Genomic DNA, 23,853 nt, shown 5'->3' with positions numbered 1-23,853 from the left:
TAAAAAAAGAAAAGAAAAGAAAATTCAGTGGGAAAAGCACAAGATAAAGAAGCAGAAAAAGGCTTAGAGCGCGTCAAGTCAAGTCATCAAGGGCATGAATACAGGGAAAAGGGCGCTGTGATGCCAGGTGAAAGTTACTGAAAGTTCCGTGTCTCTTCTAGGGCTGGGATCAGCACCCAATAAGCAATGAGAAATGAAGAACCACGGGAAGGACCGGAGCCAAGAGGTAGAACCAGGGATAGAACCCAGCAAGAAGGGCCGGGAGTAACCGTCCTCAAACATAAATGTGAAGGCAAAAAGGTCAAAAAATATCAACATGGAAACAAATGGAACCATAAGCAAAGGTAGAAAAGCCAAGCAGGTCCTAGAGAAAAAAAATCTTTCTTCCTCTTTTTTCCTTTTCTTTTCATGCAGCCTATACGCCTCTCCGGTGGAACATGATTGCGCAGAAGACTTTTCGAAACCTGGGGATTCCTTTAAAACATTCGAATCTCGAATATTCCTAGTAGGGAAGGTTGTCCCTAAGGAAGTTTTCGAAAGAGCGCTGTGAAGACATGTTACGCTGGTGTCTTCTCCATGGGAACGGATTGTTGCGAGTCATGATCTCGCCAGTGCTCGTGTTCACCTTGTGAGCATGGTTGCGGCGAATGGAGAGGCTTGAGGGGGCCCGAAATTGCGAAGGTGAAGGGCTAAATTTGTTGATGCCCTGGGGATAGTTCGAGGCCCGACAGCGCTGGTCGATTTGCATCGCGATATTGTCGAGATGCTCGGTGGAAGCAGCTTGGTTGTACGGGGTCGAATAGCCAGAGATGTATGGTCCATCGAAGAGATGATAGTCGTCCAGGCAGCCTTGAAAAGGTGCAGGGAAAAAGTTGGCTTGTCTGGATACGACAGTGGACTCATTATATGCCGTGGCTATTTCGACGTTTTGGCCGTTCAGCCCGCTGATCGGAGACGTCCACAGCTGATGGACCCCAAGTCCTTGCAGAGGTTGATGCATACCGAGTTCGGAATAGTTGGCAGCCAGTGCATTGTTTATGTCCGTACGATGAGCAATGGTGTCGAATTGATCTGTATAACCGGTCGCTCCCACGGTATCGCCAGTGAAGAAGTCGGCCGATGGAGAAATGGCGTTCATAAAAGGGCTTGCGGACTGCGTTGGGCATTCAGGGGTCTCAGCGGTGAAAGCAACTGACAATCTGGATTTCGGGGGCGTCTTCCAGCTCATGCGTCGCTTGGATACTGATCTGGGTGTAGAAAGGACTGACCCAGACGCGGAAGACAGTTGGCTCTGATTTACACTTGTCAGGTCTGCATTGGCCTTGCCCTTCGCTTTGGGCCACCACTGGGGCAATTCATTTTCTGGTAGGTCTTTCCAATCGTTCAGACCAAGATCTGACGCTAAGACTTGCAATCTAAATAGGAGCTCGATGCTATCTTCCAAACGATGACCCGCATTATGGAGTTCATTAGGGTGGTCCAAGAAGATGTCCAACGGATAATACTGTGGCATCGCATTTGGATCGAAGGACCTTGATTCAAGTGCCGCAGGTTGGAGGTCGAAACGCACTTTTAGAGAGGTGTTATACTTGACGTTTTCTGACGATAACCGCTCAACACGCTCGAGTTCGGCCTTGGTAATGCCCCCACGACGAGCTGTCCAGCAAGACAAGCCTAGCGGCTTGCGAGCATCACGTTCACGCCTCATGTTCAAAACATTATCCGAAGGAAGCTCTTCATTCTTGGCCGTCATTCTCGCTTTGATGTCTCGGTAAGTGAGACGGGTATCCGATCGCATCCAAAACTCGACGAGCCACCCGGACGGTTTAACGGAGATGTATCGCGGTAGAAAAGGGAAGTTTCGCACAGGATTACCTTGGTAGTCCAAAACAACTTTGCCATTCTCCACCAAGTATCCGATCGGCTCTGAGTGGCTTTCTTTTGGGGCCTCCAGTCTAAAGAGAAGGAGAGGGAGGTTGCCTTCATTGTATGACGAGTGGTATGGATGCGAACAAGTATGAAACTTATCCGGAAGGATATCATCTAAAGGGAGGAATCAGCCTTTATCTCAGGGAGAGGTGATTGAGGGGGCAATGACACTACTTACGGTGACATCGATGGTTCAATCCAAAGAGATTTGCGTCAAAATAGGATCCAAAAGCTTGTGAAGTTCGATTAGTGGGGATAAATGCAAGAGTTGAGGGGAGGAGTCTTACACAACAGAGCCAAGTTTTTTGCAGCCAGATTTGACGTTATGTCGGCTTGCTGGTTCACGTCCCTGGTAGATCCAGGGGTTGTAAAGCCAGAATATGCAGGTCTCTTCCCAATGGAATCAATGCTGAAGAGGGACGCTCCATATTCTGAGGCAGAAGGAGACGCTTCACTCTCATACCTCAGTTCGATTGCCATGTCGCGCTGTATTATAGCTGAGATAATCGCTGACGCAATGGGATCTTTTCGCAAAAAATGGAAAGCAACAGACTTATCACAATGATGAAATCTTTCTAGCAAGATAAAAGATGGTTGGCTCAAGAGTGAGGTATGGAGGAAAGGTAGAGAATGACGGTATGCTGTGAAAGTGAGAGAAAGAAAGCGGTTGGGAAGAAGACTAAGTGGCAGGTTATGTGTGGAAGGAAGCTGGTTAGTGGTAATGGGATTAGGTCGGAGGCAAGATATGGAAGAGAGGGGTGGATATCAAGCAGCCCCTTAAAAATTATAAGGCTGGGGCATTGAGGAATGTTCCTCGCTTGATATCATATGTATTGGGGAGTTGCTGAGATAATTCACTCAAAACATCTTCGTTAAGTGAAGTGGATGAACTTGGGTCCGGGGGTATATCCAATTATCCAGTGAAACCAAACATACTAGCTCAATAATGGAACGTATTGAGCAGCAATTGAAGATTACATCTATATAATCCATTTTTGCACTGAACATTAGGATGCTTTCCGGTCCGCATAGGCATATTGCACGGTACTCAACAGACCTGAGTTATCTATGGTCCTTTGGTAGATGGAACCCTTCACCGTCCTGAATAGAGGAACACTTAATCTCAATTGATTAAGCTATAGACAGGAAGCAGGTAATTCCCTTCAACCCCAAAGCTATTATATTAAACCCGCGATGGATTGATATAGCAATGTGAGAGCCACCAAGCACACCGTGCTGCGGAACAAGGCCATTCTTTGACAAAATCACTGGCAGCATGATATCGGTTTAAGATTCCTGTAAATAAATAAAAACAGTGTCCTTTTTTTGGGGGGTTTTCTTTTCAGTTAGTAAATGATAAGAATAATAGGGATAGAAACACATGCAAACTCGAAGAATGAAGATGTCGAAGAGAAGAAGTTCAAATATCTCAAAAAACATTGGTCGCCACGTCTCCAGTCCCCGCAACGCTTCGGTCCCGTACTTAGTTAACCTTAAATCGACTTCCTGCATATCAACAGCAGCAACCAATCACCAAACCAAATGTAACATAACATAACACAGCAAGACAAAGTTAAGGGAAAAAAAAAAAAGAAAAATAGTATGACAATCAAGGAACAGAAGTCGGAAAAACAGCACAAGCACTCAAAGGACTTTTTGTCGAGGAAACAATTCGATCGTTCGACTCAAAATTGAATCCACGCAGATGAGAAAATTCGTTGGCACCATCGGCAGAGTAGGGACCAGCCCTGTTAGTAAAGTAGTGAAGCAGTGATGTTGTATAGCATCGTCAGGACTCGTCTGGCCAAGGCCCTTCTTCTGATTTCCCGAACTCATCTTGCCCAAGGCTATGTTCTAATTCCTTGTCTAGCCAAGATGCATCCTTTGGTTTCCCAACTTCGTCAGGCCAAGGTATATCTTTTGATTTCCCGAACAAAGACATCAAGGTCAAATATTCCTTTTCCGTAAGGATCGCTTTTAACATTTCCTGATCTTCGTGGAGGATGTTCTCTTGGCGACGAGGATCGTAGGTAGTTCGCAGATTCAACCACTCTGACCAATTGATTTGTATAGCAGTTCCAAGCACACGTTCAAGAGCTCCCGCGACTGGTAGTAGGCACCTCATTCGTTCCTCGAGAACATAGTTGGCGTAGGGAGAGGCCGAGATATAAGGTTCATCAGGCACCAGCGGGGGCATCTCTGTTGGCGGATTCAGAGTATTGATACCTGTGTGTTTCCATACGAAGGTGCCCCAAACAGTTTCTTCAGTTTCTTCGGCTTCGGTGAGGTCTCTGGCCTTTGTGAGATTTTGTGGCTCTGGGCGATTCGGAATCTCGTTTGCAGGTTTCTTTGGAGAGGGTGGCTTTTCGGGATTTTGAACATTCTGTCGCTGGCGCTTGCATCTCTCAGCATCCGGTTCGTGTGGTTCCTCACGCTTCCGTTTTGGCTGAGCTGACTGTATTGATTGACCATGGGGTTTAAGAATTTTAAATCCCCTTCTAGCAAACATTTGTGCCCTTGGCGTTTCTGCAGCTGGTTGACTTTGTAGATGTCTTACTCGGCTGGGTGCTGGGAAATGAATTGGCCGAACCTGTGGTAGCTGCGCGTGTCCGGGCATCTGAGAATTAGTTGGCTGCTTCCTCGGTGCCGGTAACGGAGTTGGCAGACTTCGTGGTGGCTGCACTTTCTTGAGCCCCTGGAAGCCTCCTCGACAACGCTGGATGTGAAATTCAACATCTTTAAGTTTCAGTTGCCGATCGCACTGTGGGCAGGATACAATCTGATGAGCTGCTTGTTGTTGTTCTTCAAGCAATGTCAACTTTTGCTTCTTTCGAGCCGGGTTCGCGCTATTCGAAGGACCAGCCCCCGTATAATGCTCATCCCGGGCCTTGCGTTTGATGACTATCTGTTTATTATCTGTTTGTCCAGGAAGTCTTTTGCCGCCCGTGGAAAGTAGGTGCTTTCCTGCCACGTGGTGGTTGTTGCTCGCCTTCGCTTTGTTCGAGGAGTCGTCATCGTCCGGAGCGTAATCGCTGTCATCGCTGCTATCGGTTTCATCCCCAGACGACTCTTCAGGCTCGTCGCCATTGGTTTTAGGCTTGTCGTCGTGACTATCGCCGTCCTCATCACCCCCTTCATTTTCATTATATTGGCTGGCGTCTCCGCCATCGCTTCCCTCACTGTTGGCGCCATACCTGCGATCTCTATCGGCTCTATTGGCTTCGTCGCCTTTATATTCGTTGCCTCCATCTTCATTGATATCATCGGCATAAGCGTTGTTGGAGCCTTCAGTATCTTCATCGCATTGTTCGTTATGGCCCTTATTTTCTTGCGCAGCAGCCGAGAATTCGGGGTAACCCGAAGGAGAATTCGCAGCATATCCGTTTTGGCCAGCAGTATAACCGACGCAGCTCGTGATCGGGCTTGAAGTTGGCGTCGTCTTGACCTCGAAGCTTGCTGCGGAGTTCTTCGCATTATCTGCTGCCCTTTTCCTGGCTCTCTCCTCCTGGTCTTGGATATTTTTTAAGTAATTTTTATCAAAGGGAATCCTCCCTTTGCCAGGGTCATTGGGATCAATGAGGCCTGGGGTTATACCCCGGGTTGTATTAAGGCTAAGGTCAATGCCTCGCTCTTCTAACATCTTATGGATTTTTTCTCTATGATTTTCTGTAAGCTTGTTACCTTTGCCCCAGGAGACAATGTTGAATAGTTGGCGAAATCGTACGTTCCGCTGCTGCAAGGCATTGGTTGTCATCGCGAAATCCGGAGCCATTCTAGCAGTAATATCCTTAAGGCGTATGCGTCTATCTAAACGTAGCCACGCTTCGACACGCCAATCCTCAACGTTTGACGAGATTCTATCTGGCAGGATATCGAAGACTCGGATTGGTGCTTGACCGTAATAGGGAGATGGCTTTAATTGTACCGGATCACTTTTTCGAGCAGCTCCGTCTGTCGGGTTCAGCTGATACAAGATATCCGGCAGATTATGCAACGACCAATGGCATTGTGATGGCACCGGTAATGTAATATTGTCTGCGCTCTGCGCGTCCTGACTATTTTTCCTTGGGGCTTTTTTCTCTATAATTATAGATTAGCATTCATCAAAACCTTGAATTTTCCTTTGTCACCTACGAGTTTGCTCTGGCTGATCTCCATTCTTGTCCTTTGAAGTACTGTTTGTAGAGTTTTGAGGCGATTTACGGACCACGGGAGCCACAGGCGCTGTGGGTGTTGGAGTCTCCATTCTGGCAGTGAATTTCGAACCCTGCCACTGGTGGATTGTCTTTTAAGACGTAATAGAAAGAAGTGCAAAAGTTTTGAGTCCTGCTCAAGCGTTTAACAAGATAATGTACACTAGAAGAACTAAAAATGGGTTATCACAAAAGATATAATTTTACTGATTAGTAAAAGCAGACGAAGCGATACGGAGAAGAGAAAAGAAAAAAAGCGAACGAGGACAAGAAGGTAAGAAGGAAAGAGGAAAAAGGATCCGAGATGGCTGGAAACCGTTAAGTCCTGTCTTGCCTTCAATGGCTTAGCAATAGGGGAATAGAGTCCTTTCATTCCCATTCATTGAGGCAAATACCAGCTAAAATGCGTTGGCTAAGCAATCCACTGTCCATTGATATACAAGTGATTGGGGGGCCGTAATAGAATCTACCCTGCTACCTCGTCTTGATGCCATTGTATGTTTCGGTTGAATGGCATTGACAGGTAGATCCATATAAATTTAGGAAGAAAGTCATAGAAGTTGTAAAATGCCACGAGGCAGCCTTTCTTTATTCCGCTAAAAGCCCCCATATAGCTCAGGGACAGAATGGCTAGCCAGCTAGCCACACGGCTTACATTCCGCGGACAACACAAATCAGGGATCTGGAGACGAGGCAGGGCATTACTCTGGAGAAATGGCGTAGGCTTTTTTGTAGAAACACCTTCCCGGGGGTAGGTATATATTATACACGGTATATTGATGCTTTTTGCGGCAACATCGAGTTCCGCGTTGGAGGTCGACAAAATCGATAAAGACCGGCAAGAAAGAAAAATAAATCGAATCACTCGCGGAATTTTCAAACGGAAAATTCTCCATAAGAACAAAGAAAACGGGATTTTCAGAATGACTCGTGTCCAGCATTCCGCGCTGTGTACGGAGTACTCCGTACGGAGTTCGTGGGTGTTGATGAGTCGTTGATCAGAGTTTTGGAATTGAGTTCGGCTAACGGAAGCCACCCGCTTGCAGCTTCCAAGCCACTCCGCTAGCCTAATTCAGACTAGCCTAAAAATAAGCTCTGATAATAGGCACGTGATTCTCTGGTTTCTGCTGCTGGAAAGCCTGTGTCGCGTCCCAAACCTTTCTGGCGGCACCGCTCCTTTGGTCGGGGATTGCAGCGAAGCCCATTGAACCGAGCATATCGCTCTGGTGACGCCGGGGGCACCACACTCAAATGCCCAGCAGGCTATAAGGGCTGCGATAGCCCGATACTTTACAAACGGCATATTTGCGCCCACTGAAAAGCCTCATCTGAACACGATAATAAAGCCAATATCAAAATTGACGAGCGACAGCATTGACATGGCGAAGAGGAAGAGAAACAGTACAGCCGAGGGGGCTGGTAAAAAGAAAACACCCGACACAACGATCACGTTCATCTCCCGTAAACCAGAATGGGCGTATATACATCTCGAGCTGTATGTAGCATTCGCACGAACCTCGACCCGCAATTCATATCTAACCCATTCTCATCAAATCTCAGGGTAACTCAACCTCCCAGCTCCAATTCAGAACCCCTTGACCTCCTTACCGCTAAAACATATTTGACCTCCGCCTTATCCCAGTTCCTTGGCCTCTCGGGTACCGCCATACCCTTTGATATATTAAAACTCCAGGCCGAAAGCCTACCCGTTGGTGCAGCATCGGCAAGAAGGAAGACGCGGAATACCCTATGGATCAGAGTCCCTCACGGCGATGCTGCAGCTCTAATTGCAGCCGTGAGCTCGTGGGTGGGCGGTTCAAGCGGAGACGGAGGCTCAAGCGTGGCGTGGAAGATTAGGGCAAAGGGAAGCTGGTTAGGTGCCTTGGTGGGAGGCACGGGAAGAGAGCTTTTTGCACAGTAATTCTCTGAATGATGGCTCATGACTTGAGAACACAACAAAGGTATTAGCCCCATTTGAGAACAACCTTTTTTCCTTCTCCTCCCCTCCCCTCCCCCCTCTCAAAATAAGCAAGCCGTCCAATTAACCCACATTACTAGGTCGCTTTTCTATAAAGCGCCCAGAGGCAAGGAGCTACATTCGGAAGAGTAACACCTTAATGCGTACGGAACAACACTCTCCCAGCAAGACCTGTCCATTTTTTGGCTATAGGGCCTAGAAGATAATCTGAGTGATCGCTTCACCCTATCTCCGTTTGCGGCGCATCGTCGTAACAACTAGGAAAGAAACCCGACTTCCTGAGTTTACCCGAGAACCCTAGGTGCCGCAAGGGCTATTATACAACGCGTTGATATTAACAAGGTATCCGGAGCTCAAGAGTAGACAGTGAGGCGAGGGAGGGGTTACATTGATATTCGGGGCATAACAAGAAACTTCTCTTGATATGAAAACCAGAATAACTGCGAAGAAATTAAATTATGTTCAAAAGAAACGCTATGCGGCTATATGTATGTTTCGGTCCACTGGTCGAAAACTCCCATCTCAAACTCCACGCTCGATATCAGCCTCAGCCAACACAATGACACAAGGTCAAGGGATATAGACCTTCAGTCATATATCCAGACACTCAAATAAATATATGAACACCTCATTCCAAAAGAATTGTCAGTTTCAGTAATGCAGTTAAAATTTAAGGCTTTTGGAACTTTTATCCTCTTTTTTTTGGTTCTTTTTTTTTTTGTTGGGTCGGGTGGTTTAATTTGTGGATGGTTTCACGGCACATCGGAACTGATACGATTTGCACCCAATACTTGCCCTCTCGAACCTGAAATGGCCATAGTTGCTGGCGCGACCGTAGCTTTTGCCTTCAATGCAGCACGGAGGTCCTCGATGCTGCGCTGTCTCCAGGCATCCACACCACTCTTACTTAGAGGCTGAAGGACGAGATTGTTGCGCCGGGAGATAAAATCTTGAGGTTTCGGTGGTGGTGAGGAAGTGATGACATCGAGGTCAGCCGCTAACTGCTCACAGAAGATGTCGAGAGGCAGGTCATTGACATCATTGCCGAATGGATTCTCAATTTCGGCGCAGATGGCAGCGATACCCTGGATAATGTATGTAGCGACTAAATCGGAAATGTGAGCAAGATGTGCATTCCTAAGCTAGGAATACTGGCGAACATGAACCTTACCGACACAGCCTGGGATGGTGATCCATCCCAAGTCCTCAACGAGTTGGAATGGCAAAATGAGCACGTAGATCCATGTGATCTGCGAGATAAGGATCGTGTACGCAAGGGGCAGTGGGGTGTTGAGAACACGTTCCGTGCCAGTCATGACCTCCTCCATAGCGTACAAAGCAGTACCTAGATTCTTCATGTCAACACCAGACCTCTCCTCGAAGCTCTATATTTATCCTTACCGGCCTGAGACTGGTAAACCGGCAGCCTAATCTTGCCTTCGTTCATCAGTTCATCTACGTAAGCAGATAAATATGACAGGATCTCCACTGGCAAGTTTCCAAGAGGCTTCTTCGATTTCTTAATTGCTTTTCGCGGGTTCGAAATTGCCATTGGGACGCTAAGATATTGTCCGATGGCCTTTAGGCCACCAACACTTCGGGTTCCGCAGTCGTTAGGGTCATGGGCTTCCTTAGCAAATGTATCCAAGTGGCCTACGAGGTCGGCAAGGTCATCGTATGCGATATTAGGCTCAAACCGTAGTTTATGTTTCAACGCAACCGCAAACGCGACGATAAGGTTAATCCCAGTTCTAGTTGAGAACTGAGTTAGGAGGGACTCGTTGAGCCAACAAAACCGCACACGATCAGACGTACAATTTGGCCAATATATCTTCTTTTCCTTCTTCTCCCTCTCGTTCTTCGTTATGGATCCAGATGATGCGAGCCAATGTTCGAGATGATTGCATCAATAGGGCCCAGTACTTTCGACCTTCGGCATATCTTGACCGATGTCAGTGACAGTAAAAATGTGGAGATTAGTTTTGGAGGCCAGACCTTTCATATGCTGTTGAACTTCGAAGAGAAAGAGAAAGACCGACGACAAAACCGAGAACAGTAAGTAAAATGGACGACACTCCCACTAAGCCATAGGATCAGCATATCTTGCTCGCCTTCTTTTCAGAACACCATAGAATGCAAGACATACGCTTATGGACAAATTTTGTAATGACAGTGATCAAGGTGGCCCAACCGGACATTAAAATCAAAGGAATGATCATACGCGGCATAACACTGCCGTGCAATCGAAGGAAAGTAGGCCATTTTGAATGTCGATCGAGGTTTCGTGGTCCAACCTACTCATCAGTCATGGTTAACCCGGGTTAAAGGCGAGCAATTGGGGGTCACATTCATCCGTTAGAATGAGCAGGTCATGCGTACAAAATAATCATCAATATCAATGCTTGATCTCCTGGACAGTAGTTGTTGAGGGAGCTTGCTTTCTCGTTCTTCAGAGCCACTGCTTATATAAGTTGGCATACGCGATGCCCCCTTGTGATCGAATGTCGTGCTAGTAGACGATGCGGCGTCGGCCTGTTGACCACTCTTCGCAGGTGGGTGGTGAGTTAGAGCCGGCTCTGTATGATGTATAGCCATATCAGCCATGATCAAGGCTTCTCTCGGATGTCAGCGCACAGGAACCGGGTTGAGGGTGGGTGCTATGGAGAAATATGATGAAATGAAGGGATAGTAAAACAAGGATATTGGAACGGATGCTTTGAGATTCAGTGTCCGGGCTTGGAAATTAAATCTCCGTTCTCCTTCAAAAAGGGGGGAATGAATGAGAGAAAAATCCCAGAAAAGGATTGTCGGGATATAAACAAGATCAAAGGAGTGATGAATATATAGTGATACCGAGGCAAACGTATTCCCCTCACAACATCTTGCACAAAAGAAAGACGAATGCAGAAATAGAACAGAATGGAGAAAAAAAGACGACTTGGCGGCTGGCGCGGAGGAAAGAGTCGTCAAAATATGTCCAAAGCTGCTTTGGCCCCCTCTGATTCCTTTCCCATCCAAACAGGGAAAGGTGAAACACAGGATGCATGGGCTAGCCCTCGCTCACAGTGGAGGAGCAGGGGCTGAACCGAAGCATCCACCGTCATTATTGGTAGAAAAGCAAATTATTCCTCCCACATGTTGGGCTTGGGTCAAACAGCACAGTGCCACAAGCTTCGGTTGCGTTCTTGCGAAGGCAGTGTATTTTGACATGCTTTCTCATCCCTTTTGTCAGATGGTGGAATCAAACCCGCCATAGAAATGACTTGGGAAACACAAGACAACCTGGTGTTTCTGTTGAGCGTTGGCATGGTTGAAGCAGCGGGACGCAGGACACCGAAAATGGAACGGCGCTGAAGAGTCGAAAAAGTCTAGACTCTCGCCGTTGTCTTTTACCTCGTGGACCCCAACGTCCGCAAGCGACACGAATCGCGGGATGCGGCCAAAAAAGAAAAAGGGGGGACGCTGAGACTCAGGAACCTCACAAGGCTGGCACCTGCAGCTTCAGTCCCCGGCAAGTAAAATGCTTGACAGCCTCTATTTGACATAAAAGGCAGTATGGCCCAGCTGTCAGTCTGTCATGCTATGGCGCCGCCACTGATGGAAGCCCGAGAGCTCTTCATTCACGGAAAGATCCCGGCACACTTAATTAGTTACTTACAAGAGACGTAAGTCTTACTTCGGTCATTACTAATCAGGAGAGGGACGTTCAGCCGCAATGGCACCCCGAAGCGAAGACGCACAGCGGGCCGGCCACGATCCTTAGTCGATTTTTAGCGTAGTGATTGAGGGAGTTGAAGAGCCTTGTGTGGTTATATTCGGAGTTCTCCGTGTGTGTCTCCGTCGCCGTGAATTCTCGTTGAGAAACGATCACCAGGTTTCGCATCCGATCTATTAGTTATATATAATTAGTTGGTTAACTGCGACCTTTTAAGCGGATTGCCAGAGCAGCATCGTGGCATATCGTAGGAGTTCGATCCGAAGTGAATGCCATGATAAAATCCCATCGTATTCGGCGAACTTTTTAGACCGACTTCTGCTAAGTCGATTAGGGGACGGAGGATTAAAACAAACACGTGTCAAGTCGGCCGCCCTCTGAGATTGGGGCCGGGAGAAATCGTAGGCATGCCTAACTGAAAGGGTAAAAAAAAAAAGAAAAATTTTGTGTTAATCCTTGGACGATTTTACTGTGCCTATCATGGGAGACTGTATGCTGCCGGCATTGAGATTTTGGGATTATTAGCGGGAGGTGAAAGAAAAAGCAACGAAGCAGGCTTCAAAGCGAAGGAGATAACAGGGGACATCCTGTCTGTACCCCGTACCTGCTCATCTATCGCGGTGCTGGTTACAAAATTAATTTTATATATTTTTAATCAGCCACTGATCAGCCCTGTGATCTGATTAAAAGGTCATAGCTCCCACCCTCTTTTTTTCGAGAGCCGGTGTTCCGGCCTCAGGAAGCCAGATGCAGCGCTGACAGCACCTTGTGCAGTGGTCTGCAAACTGCCCAGCACTCAGAAACGACGGGAGTTCCTGAAGATAACGGCCAAACTATCCGGGACTTTCTCTCGCATCGGCGTTCAGGAGACTATCCTGACGAGTTCCGGCAAGGAAGCCGAGACGAGATTTTCCCGCGAGACCGAGACTCCAGTGACACACGCACGGCGCTTCGAACCGGACAAGCAGGCTGTTTTCTGGCCTTCGTCTGCTTCTTATCGATAAGGCGGTGCTTTCCATCTTTCTTTGCCGAAGTGGCAGGGAACATCGTTGATCCGGGCCGGCACATGGCATAAACTTCCTCGATCGGGCTTAGCGCGGTTCCCGCAGGCTGTTTCCTCGGCAGCCACAGCAGCTCATGATTGGCCAGCCTCACCGATTGCCGTCCTCCAGACTGGGAGTGAGGTGGAGACCGTGGCTTGATTGGCTGCAGATACAAGTGGCTTCCCCAGATTGCACAGAGCTTCGATGGACGGAGCTGCGAGCGAAGGTGCAGAGAGGGGAAAATGCTGGCGACATACCTCAACTCTGGCACCTTTAAAAAGGAACCGCCTCGTGCCCCGACGCCCTCTTCTTCCACTTTTCCTTCCACTGAACCCGCTCAATCTCAATCTCTCTCCTCGCTGGCTTTCCCCGTTTTCCTCCCACCGCGCGAGCTGCTTTCCCGGTGACATCATCATCTACCCGGCTCGCGTTTTCCCACCGGAATTGAGAGCGTAGCTTGCTTTTTTCCTCATTTCCTTGTCTTTTTTTTGTTTTTAGCATACTTGAAGATGGCCTCAATTTTCCGCTCATCCGCTCAAATTAGAGCTGCTGCTCGCACAGGCAATCGAGCTTTCTCTGCACATCATGCACTCCGCGCTAGCGCAGCGGCGTCTGTCAAGGCTGGGACATCCGCAGAGAAGCCATTTTTCCCCAATGAGCCCGCTGGGCCTACCGTCAAGACAGCTATCCCTGGCCCCAAAAGCCAGCAGAAGATTGCGGAGCTCGATCGCGTTTTTGATACTAGAGCTCTAAATATGCTGGTGGACTACAGCTCTTCGGTCGGAAACTAGTGCGTTGGACCCCGACACTCTTAAGAAGCACGCTTGGGAAGTTACGCAAGCTAATTGAGTCGCTTTCACCACCTAGTATCGCTGATCCCGATGGAAATGTTCTGCTGGATGTGTAAGCTTCCATACTTCCTGTGCGAATTGTACGGAATTAGGCTCAATTGCTAACGCACAATCCCCAGGTACTCCCAGATTGCCTCCATCCCCGTTGGCTACAATAACCCCAATCTCCTCGAAGCTACAAAATCGCCAGAGATGGCCAGTGCCTTGATCAATCGGCCGGCCTTGGGCAATTTCCCTTCGCAAGACTGGGCTCACATCCTGGAAACTGGTCTTCTCCGTGTCGCCCCCAAGGGCATGAATCAAGTGTTCACCTCCACCACCGGCTCTGACGCAAACGAGACCGCATACAAGGCCGCCTTCATGTATCATGCGCAGCAAAAACGTGGAGGACCAGAAGTCGAGTTCACCAACGATGAAATCTCGTCCACTATGGTCAACCAGGCCCCCGGTTCGCCAAACTACTCTATCATGTCCTTCCAGTCTGCCTTCCATGGACGTCTCTTCGGCAGTCTTTCCACTACTCGAAGCAAGGCCATCCACAAGCTTGATATCCCTGCCTTTGACTGGCCCAAGGCGCCTTTCCCTTCCTTGAAATATCCTCTTGAGGATTTCGCCGCTGAGAACGCACAGGAGGAACAGCGCTGCCTCCAGGAAGCTGAGAGGATCATCAAAGAGTTCCACAACCCCGTGGCTGCCGTTGTAGTCGAACCAGTCCAATCCGAGGGCGGCGACAACCATGCTTCTCCGGCCTTCTTCCAGGGCCTTCGTGAAATTACAAAGCGAAACAACGTGCTTCTCATTGTTGACGAAGTGCAAACCGGTCTTGGCGCCACCGGAAAATTCTGGGCTCACGACCACTGGAACCTTCAGACTCCTCCGGACATTGTCACCTTCTCGAAGAAAGCTCAAGCTGCGGGATACTTTTATGGTAACCCAGCTCTAAGACCCAACAAGCCATTCCGCCAATTCAACACCTGGATGGGTGATCCCGCTCGTGCTCTTATCTTCCGAGCTATCGTTCAGGAGATTGAGCGGCTTAATCTCGTTCAGAACACTGCTGTCACCGGCGATTATCTTTTCTCTGGATTGGAGCGCCTCGGTCAGCAATACCCTGGCCAATTCCAGAACCTCCGCGGCAAGGGACAAGGTACATTCATCGCCTGGGACAGCCCACAGCGAGATGCTGTCCTGAAGAAGGGTAAGCAGGTTGGAATCAACATCGGAGGCTGCGGAGAGGCTGCTGTCAGATTGCGACCAATGTTGATCTTCCAGAAACACCACGGTGAGTAGACAATTAACCCGATTTCCAACTTCAAGGACTCTGCTAATAGTGCTCTAGCCGACATCCTCCTCGAATCTCTGGAGAAGATTGTGAAGTCTTAGGGGTTTCATTTGACTGTCTAGCGTTCCTCACAAACTTGTTATTTTCCGGGCGAATTTGCGATTGGTTTTCATCTTAGTGATTCAAAATAATGATGGCATGTGTTTTATAAGGTTATCTGACTGGCATAAGTCAAATGTAATGAAAAAACTATATCTTTCTGAAGTGAAGTCCTCAGTATGGAGTACTGAGTACAGAGTATCTTGATAGCCCAAATTCTATTTTTACAAAAACAAGCCGAAAGCGTGGACTCCGGAGGAATGTCGGGCCGAGTATCTGATGAGGATCACGCGTGTGGTTGGTCCAGGGGCACGAACGAACTTTAACTGGTGAACTTTAAGGCGAGAGTTAAAAAAAGAATGTTCCAAAGCCGCCTCTGGTGTGTCTGAGCCGGACTCCAGACCGGAGACACAAGCGCAAAGGTAGCACTGCGTCGTCCTTTTTTTTTTTTTATTTTTATATTTTTATATTTTTATTTTTCCCTTATTTTCCCCACCATAACATTTCCTTAGTTATCAATTGCTACTGGCAGTTATTCATACTGTTTTTCATCTCATCTACCTATTATCCTCCTTGTTCGTTCACACTCCCCCTTGACTTGTACTCGTCATATCAATAACTTCCCCGCCCACACGCCGCTCGTGACCTCGTAACACCGCTGTTCCGTTACCTCCCCATGGCTCAAGCAGAAATCGAAGCCGCTACGGCTCTAAAGGTAGCGGGGAACAAAGCCTTTGCTAGACATGACTGGCCGGAAGCGCTGGGATTCTACACAAAAGCCATCGAGAAATATGACCGAGACCCTTCATTTTGGTGCAATAGAGCGCAGGTATGTTTTGTCACGCAACGCGCCCTGGGACCTTGTAGTTTCAGGGACGAAATAAATGCGCGGGTTTGAACTTTTTTGTGGATTCCGCTTGCAAAAAGAAAAAAAAAAAAAAAAAAAAAAAAGAAAGCAAAGGTGGTGAGAGAAGGGAGGTAGGATGGATGGTTCTATGTGGGCTAATTGCGGCTTTCTTCTCTGGGCAGGCGAACATCAAACTGGAAGCGTATGGCTATGCTATCGCGGATGCGACCAAGGCGATCGAGTTGGATCCCTCATATGTCAAGGTCTGGCGCATGCTCCCTAGCTTGGTGACATCGACGCATGTCTAACATCTTGGTTTGCCAGGCGTACTGGAGACGAGCCGTTGCGAATACCGCCATCCTCAATTCCAGGGAAGCCCTGAAAGACTTTAAAACCGTTGTCAGAAAGGCCCCAAACGATCGCGATGCGAAACTTAAACTGGCGGAATGTGAGAAGCTGGTGCGAAGGATTGAGTTCGAGAAGGCCATCGAGGTCGCGGAGCCGCCGTCTGCATTTGAGGGGCTTGATATCGAGGCGATAAAAGTGGAGGAGTCCTACGATGGCGTGCATCTCGGAGATGAAATGACGCAAGAATTCATAGATGATATGATCGAGCGGTTTAAGAACGGGAAGAAGATCCATAAGAAATACGCGTATAAGATCGTGAAGGCGGTGAAGGATCTTGTCTATGACGAGCCGACTATGGTGGAAATTGGTGTTGAAGAGGGAACAAAACTGACTGTCTGCGGAGATACACATGGTAAGGAAGATGTTCACGGGACCACCGAACCTAGGAATTCGTCTAACTGTTATCTTTTTAGGTCAATATTTTGATCTCCTGGAAATCTTTAGACTCAACGGTTTCCCTTCGGATACTCACGCATACTTGTTCAACGGTGACTTTGTCGACAGAGGATCTTGGTCAACGGAGATCGCTCTTCTTCTTTTCGCATACAAATGGCTGCGGCCCAACAAATTCTTCCTAAACCGTGGAAACCATGAGACGGATGATATGAATCGCGTCTACGGATTCGAGGGCGAATGCAAGGCCAAATACACCGAGCGCCTCTTCAAAGTCTTTTCCGAGTCATTCTCCGCGCTTCCACTCGCCACGTTGATCGGAGAAAAATACCTTGTTCTCCATGGAGGTCTCTTCTCAGATGACGACATTACTCTTGACGATATCAGAAAGCTCAACAGACATAACCAGAGACAACCCGGCCAGTCTGGATTGATGATGGAGATGCTATGGACCGATCCGCAAACCGACCCAGGTCGCGGCCCGAGTAAACGAGGTGTGGGATTGCAGTTTGGTCCCGACGTGACAAAACGGTTCTGTGACAAGAACGGCCTGAAGGCCGTCATCAGAAGTCACGAAGTGAGAATGGAGGGTTATGAGGTTGAGCACAATGGCCGGTGTATTACAGGTTTGTTTCCTGTGCTTGCTTGTTTATGCCGAGAAAGCATTCACTGACGAAACTTAGTCTTCTCCGCACCTAAATATTGCGACAACACTGAGAACAAGGGCGCATATATCAATGTTGACCCAAAATTGGAGCTCGAATTCCACAAGTTTGATGCTGTTCCTCATCCTGATATTAAACCAATGGTATGTTTGTCATGTTTATATTGTGTTTCTGCTCCTTCAGTTCACTTTGAGCTAACTGGACTTCTAAACACCAGGCTTACGCTCAAAATTCCATCATGTCGCTGATGTAAGAGCTTAACGATAAACACTATATCAATCTATTGTGTCTTAAGAGAAACCAGAGCCCATGTATCACGAATCTGGTGGATATATGATTTGGGAGCCCTAATGATCGTGTCTAGCGCGGAGTCGGTTGGCATAGAGCAATTACGTATCAATTGGGATTTGTTCCTTTTTTGATATATCAGACTGTGGCTTTTGATTGTTTTCAAGCGTTGCATATACAATCGAGCTATCGTGGTTCGCCGTTGATATAAACAATCGATATTTGTGTTGAAGACTCGTACTCTTCTGCATTTGTTTCCAGGGCTTTCAAGTACGTCAATACTAGAAGATGGGTAGTATCCTATTCCTATAAAAGTTTGCAAGCTCCTATTTACTTGCGTAGAAGTAAAGCGTAGCTTTTCGTAAATGGCGCACTGCGCTGATTTTATTGCTGCTGTATTGCTCCCTCGTCCATCGGCTCCACCCGCTATGATGACAGGTTCTTGTACGCATCCAATTTAATCTCTCAAACAACCGCGTCATCCAAGAACTTCCATGCAGGATACTAAGTTGAACACTTGTCTAAATCATGGAATTCGATCCCAAAATCCGTATGTTGGTCATTGCCCTGTCGCACCGTGAGGGGCACAAGCTAACCCCACCAAACAACCAGCTCCGATTCTCACATCGGAACGACAAACGTTCGCATATATTTCCGCGCTTGAGAGATGGCCTGTTATTCTGGTTGGGACTCTCAATTCCCTTCGCGCATGAAATATATTCCGCTAATTGGTACTCTTGGAGACAGACGGGCGCCATTGACGACCTCCATCGCTCTCTCATCAAACTTCCTGATCATGAAGAGGACAAGCGCAAAGAGGGAAAGGACATTGTCTCGCAACTCGCGGCGTTGAAATACGAACTGTTACACAATAGGAAATTGACGTGAGGAAGCCGCTGTCTACTACGTACCAGCGAAGCTGGAAGCTCTTTCGAAGTTCCCGCATTGACGAGAATATAGGCCTTTAGAGGATGATGGCGAAGGCGATATCGAGACATACAATAAGGAGCTAGAGGAAAGAGGAGAATTGACCTGGTTCAATGCGCCATGGCTCTTCACAGAATGCTATCTCTGTGCGTATCGAACATCAATACTGTTCCTTTGCCATGATCTCTGACTCTTTGGAACATAGACAGGCGGATAAACGTCCTATTCTCGCGCGCAGAGTACTGGAAGGACTATGATATTTTCATGCGTCAGAAAATGTCTACATTTAAGTCGTCACGCCCCGCAGTTCTCGAGCTTGGTGCGAGATATAGACATCTAGACAAGGAGATCAAGGCAAATCATTCCGGCGAACAGATAGAAAAAGCAGATGAATTACTCTTCGCGGAAATGTGCGAGATTTGTCTCTGGGGAAATGCAACTGATCTATCCCTTCTCACATCACTCACATACGAAGATATACAGAAGCTCCAAGGTGCGAAAGCGCGCAAAGCGGCTGAAGAGAATATCATAGTCAATGATCTTCCCGCGGCCTTTGCTGTCTTGAATAACGCCCGGAAGACCAAAAAGAATCAAGAGCGCCGCGTGGACATCGTTCTCGACAACGCCGGCTTTGAACTATTCGTTGACCTGATTCTCGCTGGATATCTTCTCCTTTCTGATCTTGCCACGACGGTGGTCCTTCATCCCAAGTCTATCCCTTGGTTTGTTTCCGATGTGGTACCCAAGGACTTCGGAGATCTAGTTTCCGTCCTCGCCGACCCTCAAGCCTTCTTCACAGCTCCAGAAGACAAGCACGATCCGAAGAGCAACGATAAACCTGCCCCGCCGCTCACAGAAAACGAAGTTGCTGAGCTACAGTTTTTATTTAGCCAATGGAGCCAATTCCATGCGGACGGGAAGTTGATCATCCGGCCGAATCGGTTCTGGACTACAGCAGGAAGTTACTGGCGAATCCCAAGCGAAGAGCCAGATTTGTGCAATGACCTGAAAGAGAGTGAACTAGTTTTATTTAAAGGAGATTTGAATTATAGAAAGTTGACCGGAGATGTAAATATCACCACTTCCCTTACAGAACTTTGCTATACCCCACCCTTTCTTTTTTTTTTTTTTTTTTTTTTTTTTTTTTTTTTTTTTTCTCACGCCTTCAAGCCGACTAACGCAAGTACTTGTATATAGGCCCACTGGGACCCAACAACGCCATTCTCTAATGCAATCGGCCCTCTGGGACCCGGATCAGGAATCCGCACTCTTGCCCTTCGCACCTGTAAGGCTGATGTGGTGGTTGGACTTCCTGAAGGCGAAGATGAGCGCATCCGTCAGACTCCAGGGGGCGGAGCAGATTCAGGGGCTCGGAAATGGGCATGGGGGGGGGAATGGGCCGTTGTGCAGTTTTGCGACGGAAAGGCTTGAGTTACATGGTATTTTCCGGGACTTTGCTTCTAAATGTCGCGCTAAGAACGAATACCCTTTAGCTATAGATGCGCAGCATGGAGATTGATAAAATAATATGGATATGGAGCCTGAACATGAAACTTGGGTACAACAATGCCACATTAACAGAGGAGCCATAGATAGTGGAGCATCTAACCTGGAGAGTTGGCACTGTTATGCCCAAGGATATTCTATTTTCTATGGGCGCAATTGCTCCCTCTATTCTGAGCTCGACTCGATAAAGCCAAAAATAATAACTAGTTAAAAAAAAAAAAAATTAAAAAGGACATAAGCATCTATGAGAAAGCAAACGAAGGGTAGGCCTATCAACCAGGATATACTATAAAATTAACCAGTGATAGTCAGAGAAACAGGGACATGAACACCTTCAAACACCCCCCTCTCCTTGGCCAATAGGAATGCAATGAAAAGCTACAATGCACAAATTGGTATCATCGCAAGACTAACAAATCGACAAAACAAGCGCATCTGGAATATGTTGAAGGAGATGTGAGATTAAACGTGACGCCGAGATCCCCACATGGAATGCAAATCAATAGCCAATTAAAGCCACATTAACATCAAACTGCCGTGTATACGTTCTCTTTCCCTTGAGCCCGAGCTTTCTTTGCATCCTCGCTGCTACGTTGAAGCCGCGCTTTCGCACTCGCGGACCGTTCAGGGTGCGCGAGTGCAAAAGCTTCGGCTGCAGTACTGGCGGGCAAATGGAAGTCTGGCACTAGGGACATTTGTCGATTTAAACCAGACGTTTTGCTGGCTTTTTGTCGTGGAGTTTTATCGTTTGTATTTTTTGCCGGGCGAGGACGAAAGTTGGCGCTTTTTTTCCTTTCATCAAGTTCCATGTAAACCATGGAGGGTCTGGGCGAGAGAGTAGTCCTTACGTAGTCCTCTTGAGTGGTAGACTTTTTCGGGGAAGCTGAACGACAGCGTTGGGGAGGCAGCAATTTAGCAGCTGCTAGAAGATCCAGGTTGTTCTGGCGGCGCTTGAGTATATTAGGTGGGACGTCGTCATCGCCGCCTAAATCTGTTAGCATGGCCGCGTCGTCGCGGCTATTTAAGTCGCGCAGTGGAGATATCTGAATATTATCTCTAGGACGTTGCGGCCGGAGGTCCGCATTGCTTGGTCTGGATGAATGCCGCGGTACGCTTCTTTCTCTTTCTCTTTCTCTTTCTCTTTCAGTGTTGTTCGTTGTTGGGTTGGCCCGGCTTTGTCCGTTCTGGTGGGATGATCTGTGTTCCCGATGTTGTGTAGCATCAACTTCCTGTTTGCTTGGGGATGACTGTCGACCTGAAGTCCTGCCTGGGTCGGGAAGAGTGCGATTATTTGTGGAAGCTCGTTTTTCGACTGCGGCTAGCTCGCTTCTTAATGAATCAATAATGTCTTGCATTTCTCTCTTCTCGGCTTCAAATGTCTTTTTTAGTGCATCTTGTGCTTCCCAATGAGCCTTTGAAGAATCCCTGAGTCGCTCGCTATATTCTTTAACTCGACGCTCAAGATTTTCTTGTTTCCGCTTTAATCTTGCCTCTTTAGATACCCGTCTCCCTTCGTAAGTTGAGATTTCCTTTTTGATCTTTGCAAGATCTTGTTTGAGAGACAAGTTCTCGCTGTCAAGCTCACGAGCTTTCTTTTCTGAGCTTTCAACAAGTGTTTGCAGCCTTTTAAGGTCATCCGACCGACCGTGAGATTTTAACCGAGCGTTGGCTAGGTCTAACTCTGCCTGTACTTCACGAAGCTTCCGCACCACAGCATCCTGTTTTGGGTCATCGTCATGAGAGCTTTCATCACTGTCCAAGACCCCATGTCGTTCGAGTGTTCGTCGTAGACTGGCTGCCTTGTGCTTATGTTGCAATGTCAATGCGGTTTGTTGAGAAAGCTCCTTAACCATGGCTTCATCCTTGGGTTCTCCAGTATTGATGTTGTCAGCCATTTTGGCAGCAATTTCGGCAAGATGATGCTCCATAACTTGGAGCTTCTCCTCCTCCTGCCTCAGTTTATCCGTTAGACGGCTGACTTGCTCATCTTTTTTCCTTGCAAACGACTTTGTTAGTGCCCGGTACTCGAGCAGCTTTTTGATTTCGCGATCAGATTTCGTTCTATAGCTCTCATATTCAGCCTTCCAAAATTTCCCTGACTGCGAGTGAGGCTCATTTAGATTTGTGGTAGGATCATCATCAGCCTCTTCGACAGGATCCTGGGAAATTTGTGGAGTAGGTGTGGCAGGCTTTTCGGTAGGGGTAGTTTTCTTTTTCTCTGTGATGTTAAAAAGATCGTCTTCTTCGCAGGGCTTGTGCTCTTGCGCATTTAGGGAAGATTGGGAAGATTGGGAAGGTTTGCTTCGATTTTTCCTTGACAGGTCCGAGGTTGGAGCGGGCCATTGTCGACTGATGTTTCCGGAGAGTAGGTCCTTCTTTGGGCTTAGGCCAAGGGTAGATCGTTTGCGCTCGTTATCAATGACGCCTTCACCAAATGATACAGTCTTTCTCCGCCCCGCCGCTGTCCCGGGTGTAACCAGAATACTTTTTGCCGGAGAAGCCATGGGTTGGGCTGCCTCTTTCGGTGGCGGCAAGGGCTCTCGCGGTTGGGATTTATCCTTCGCGTAGGATCTGGCTTTCTCAAGCTTTTTAATAAGATTATCGCTTCGCTGGTAAGTGTTCTCTAGTGGTTTTAGTGGAATGGTAAGCTCGCGGTCCTCATCGATCTCGGCGGGAGTGCCGAGGAGAGCGTTTTTGAAAGCTTTGTAGGCGAACGCAGGAGCTGGAGTCTCAGGTGCATCTTCGGGTTAATCAGTAACAGTGAAATCGGGTTTTGATAGTGGATAGGTGGATTGGCTGTTCTCAGAACCTACCGACGCCTTCCCCGCGCCCGGCACCTGCCAACCATCCCAACATATTTGCGGTTCTCAACTCCTACAAGGGGTCATTTGCCACTAAACCAGTTTTAAATTTAGCAGGGTAAGTAAAGACGCGTCTGTATGACGGCTATTTATTGACGGGATGCAATTGTGGTGGTGCCGCCGTCATCATCGACGAAGGGAACCACGTTTGTTTACGCTGCACGGTTTCGATGCCCGTCTGAGCTTTGGCAATTGGCAGCTTCACAGCGCTAAACCGCTTCTGGCGCCAAGCAACTCTGCCCAATTTCTGGCCTGTGGTGTGTCACGTGATGATGACTGGGCGCCCAAAAGCCGCATGGATGGCGGAGGGGCACGTCAAGAGGGCGCATGATGAAGAAGAAGAAGAAGGGAGTCGATCGGTCGTTACAGAGGCATTAATCTATTGATAAGCATGGTTTGTACTCCGTACGGAATATAGGGAACGGTGTACTCGGTACTGATGGTAATATTGTCTGGTTTAAGTCGCGTTGGTAGTTTTCCTGGCACCTGGTGTCTCTCCCCTGAAGATTTGGTACGACCTTGCTTGATCATCCATGATAGTCCGAGCGAGACCAGGGCCGGATGGATGTCCATACATACTTACTACATGGCCTGATGCCAGGATATCCATGACAGCCTGGTTATGTAATATTGCCCTGCGCCTAATCTCACTTCAGCGGGATGAAAGTGTTCCAAGGCTGGCATGGAAAACTCATATGGAGATAGAAACGAAATCTTTTGTAGAGATACGTGTTCTTGTTGTTCCCTCGGCAAGGCCTTGATTTGATGCCTAACAGCAATTCTCACATGGTGCAGACACATGGTCTTGGAAAATGAGACAAGCAGTGACTGTTTTGAGTGGACGGGGATCCGACCAAAGTGAGGCAGT

At 47.8% G+C, this 23,853-nt stretch overlaps 8 protein-coding genes across 8 annotated transcripts; 4 read left to right on the top strand and 4 right to left on the bottom strand.

The window, feature by feature from the left end:
• Positions 1-502: 502 nt before the first annotated feature.
• On the bottom strand, positions 503-2,409 carry D8B26_005798 (uncharacterized protein; the record flags this gene model as incomplete). Its single annotated transcript, XM_066124998.1, has 3 exons — positions 503-2,043; positions 2,108-2,161; positions 2,217-2,409. 3 exons carry the CDS (start codon positions 2,407-2,409, stop codon positions 503-505), a joined length of 1,788 nt encoding a protein of 595 aa, XP_065981079.1.
• Positions 2,410-3,137: 728 nt separating this feature from the next.
• Positions 3,138-6,175, bottom strand: D8B26_005797 (uncharacterized protein; the record flags this gene model as incomplete). The annotated part of the gene is made up of 2 exons (XM_003069344.2): positions 3,138-6,009; positions 6,064-6,175. The coding sequence occupies 2 exons, from the start codon at positions 6,173-6,175 to the stop codon at positions 3,719-3,721; spliced, it is 2,403 nt and encodes an 800-aa protein (XP_003069390.1). The 3' UTR covers positions 3,138-3,718.
• A 1,326-nt stretch (positions 6,176-7,501) lies between these two features.
• On the top strand, positions 7,502-8,043 carry D8B26_005796 (uncharacterized protein; the record flags this gene model as incomplete). The annotated part of the gene is made up of 2 exons (XM_066124997.1): positions 7,502-7,617; positions 7,683-8,043. The coding sequence occupies 2 exons, from the start codon at positions 7,502-7,504 to the stop codon at positions 8,041-8,043; spliced, it is 477 nt and encodes a 158-aa protein (XP_065981078.1).
• A 692-nt stretch (positions 8,044-8,735) lies between these two features.
• Positions 8,736-10,704, bottom strand: D8B26_005795 (uncharacterized protein; the record flags this gene model as incomplete). Its single annotated transcript, XM_003069342.2, has 7 exons — positions 8,736-9,205; positions 9,272-9,445; positions 9,502-9,851; positions 9,916-10,041; positions 10,096-10,180; positions 10,247-10,394; positions 10,480-10,704. 7 exons carry the CDS (start codon positions 10,702-10,704, stop codon positions 8,853-8,855), a joined length of 1,461 nt encoding a protein of 486 aa, XP_003069388.1. The 3' UTR covers positions 8,736-8,852.
• Positions 10,705-13,062: 2,358 nt separating this feature from the next.
• On the top strand, positions 13,063-15,229 carry UGA1 (4-aminobutyrate transaminase). The gene is made up of 4 exons (XM_003069341.2): positions 13,063-13,648; positions 13,726-13,761; positions 13,829-14,991; positions 15,049-15,229. The coding sequence occupies exons 1-4, from the start codon at positions 13,368-13,370 to the stop codon at positions 15,090-15,092; spliced, it is 1,524 nt and encodes a 507-aa protein (XP_003069387.2). The 5' UTR covers positions 13,063-13,367; the 3' UTR covers positions 15,093-15,229.
• Positions 15,230-15,618: 389 nt separating this feature from the next.
• PPT1 (Palmitoyl-protein thioesterase 1) lies at positions 15,619-17,656 on the top strand (the record flags this gene model as incomplete). Its single annotated transcript, XM_066124996.1, has 5 exons — positions 15,619-16,200; positions 16,262-16,697; positions 16,759-17,364; positions 17,422-17,546; positions 17,621-17,656. The coding sequence occupies exons 1-5, from the start codon at positions 16,078-16,080 to the stop codon at positions 17,654-17,656; spliced, it is 1,326 nt and encodes a 441-aa protein (XP_065981077.1). The 5' UTR covers positions 15,619-16,077.
• A 563-nt stretch (positions 17,657-18,219) lies between these two features.
• On the top strand, positions 18,220-20,270 carry D8B26_005792 (uncharacterized protein; the record flags this gene model as incomplete). Its single annotated transcript, XM_003069339.2, has 6 exons — positions 18,220-18,241; positions 18,304-18,374; positions 18,439-18,575; positions 18,652-18,764; positions 18,824-19,686; positions 19,816-20,270. The coding sequence occupies 6 exons, from the start codon at positions 18,220-18,222 to the stop codon at positions 20,047-20,049; spliced, it is 1,440 nt and encodes a 479-aa protein (XP_003069385.2). The 3' UTR covers positions 20,050-20,270.
• Positions 20,271-20,651: 381 nt separating this feature from the next.
• D8B26_005791 (uncharacterized protein) lies at positions 20,652-23,108 on the bottom strand (the record flags this gene model as incomplete). Its single annotated transcript, XM_003069338.2, has 2 exons — positions 22,938-23,108; positions 20,652-22,864 (listed from the first exon to the last, which is right to left on the bottom strand). The coding sequence occupies exons 1-2, from the start codon at positions 22,978-22,980 to the stop codon at positions 20,652-20,654; spliced, it is 2,256 nt and encodes a 751-aa protein (XP_003069384.2). The 5' UTR covers positions 22,981-23,108.
• Between the last annotated feature and the right edge of the window lie 745 nt (positions 23,109-23,853).

This window comes from Coccidioides posadasii, chromosome 3, assembly GCF_018416015.2.
Source record: "Coccidioides posadasii str. Silveira chromosome 3, complete sequence".
NCBI lineage: Eukaryota > Fungi > Ascomycota > Eurotiomycetes > Onygenales > Onygenaceae > Coccidioides > Coccidioides posadasii.
Note: the sequence above shows the minus strand (reverse complement) of the source record. Positions and strands in the feature narration are given on the sequence as shown.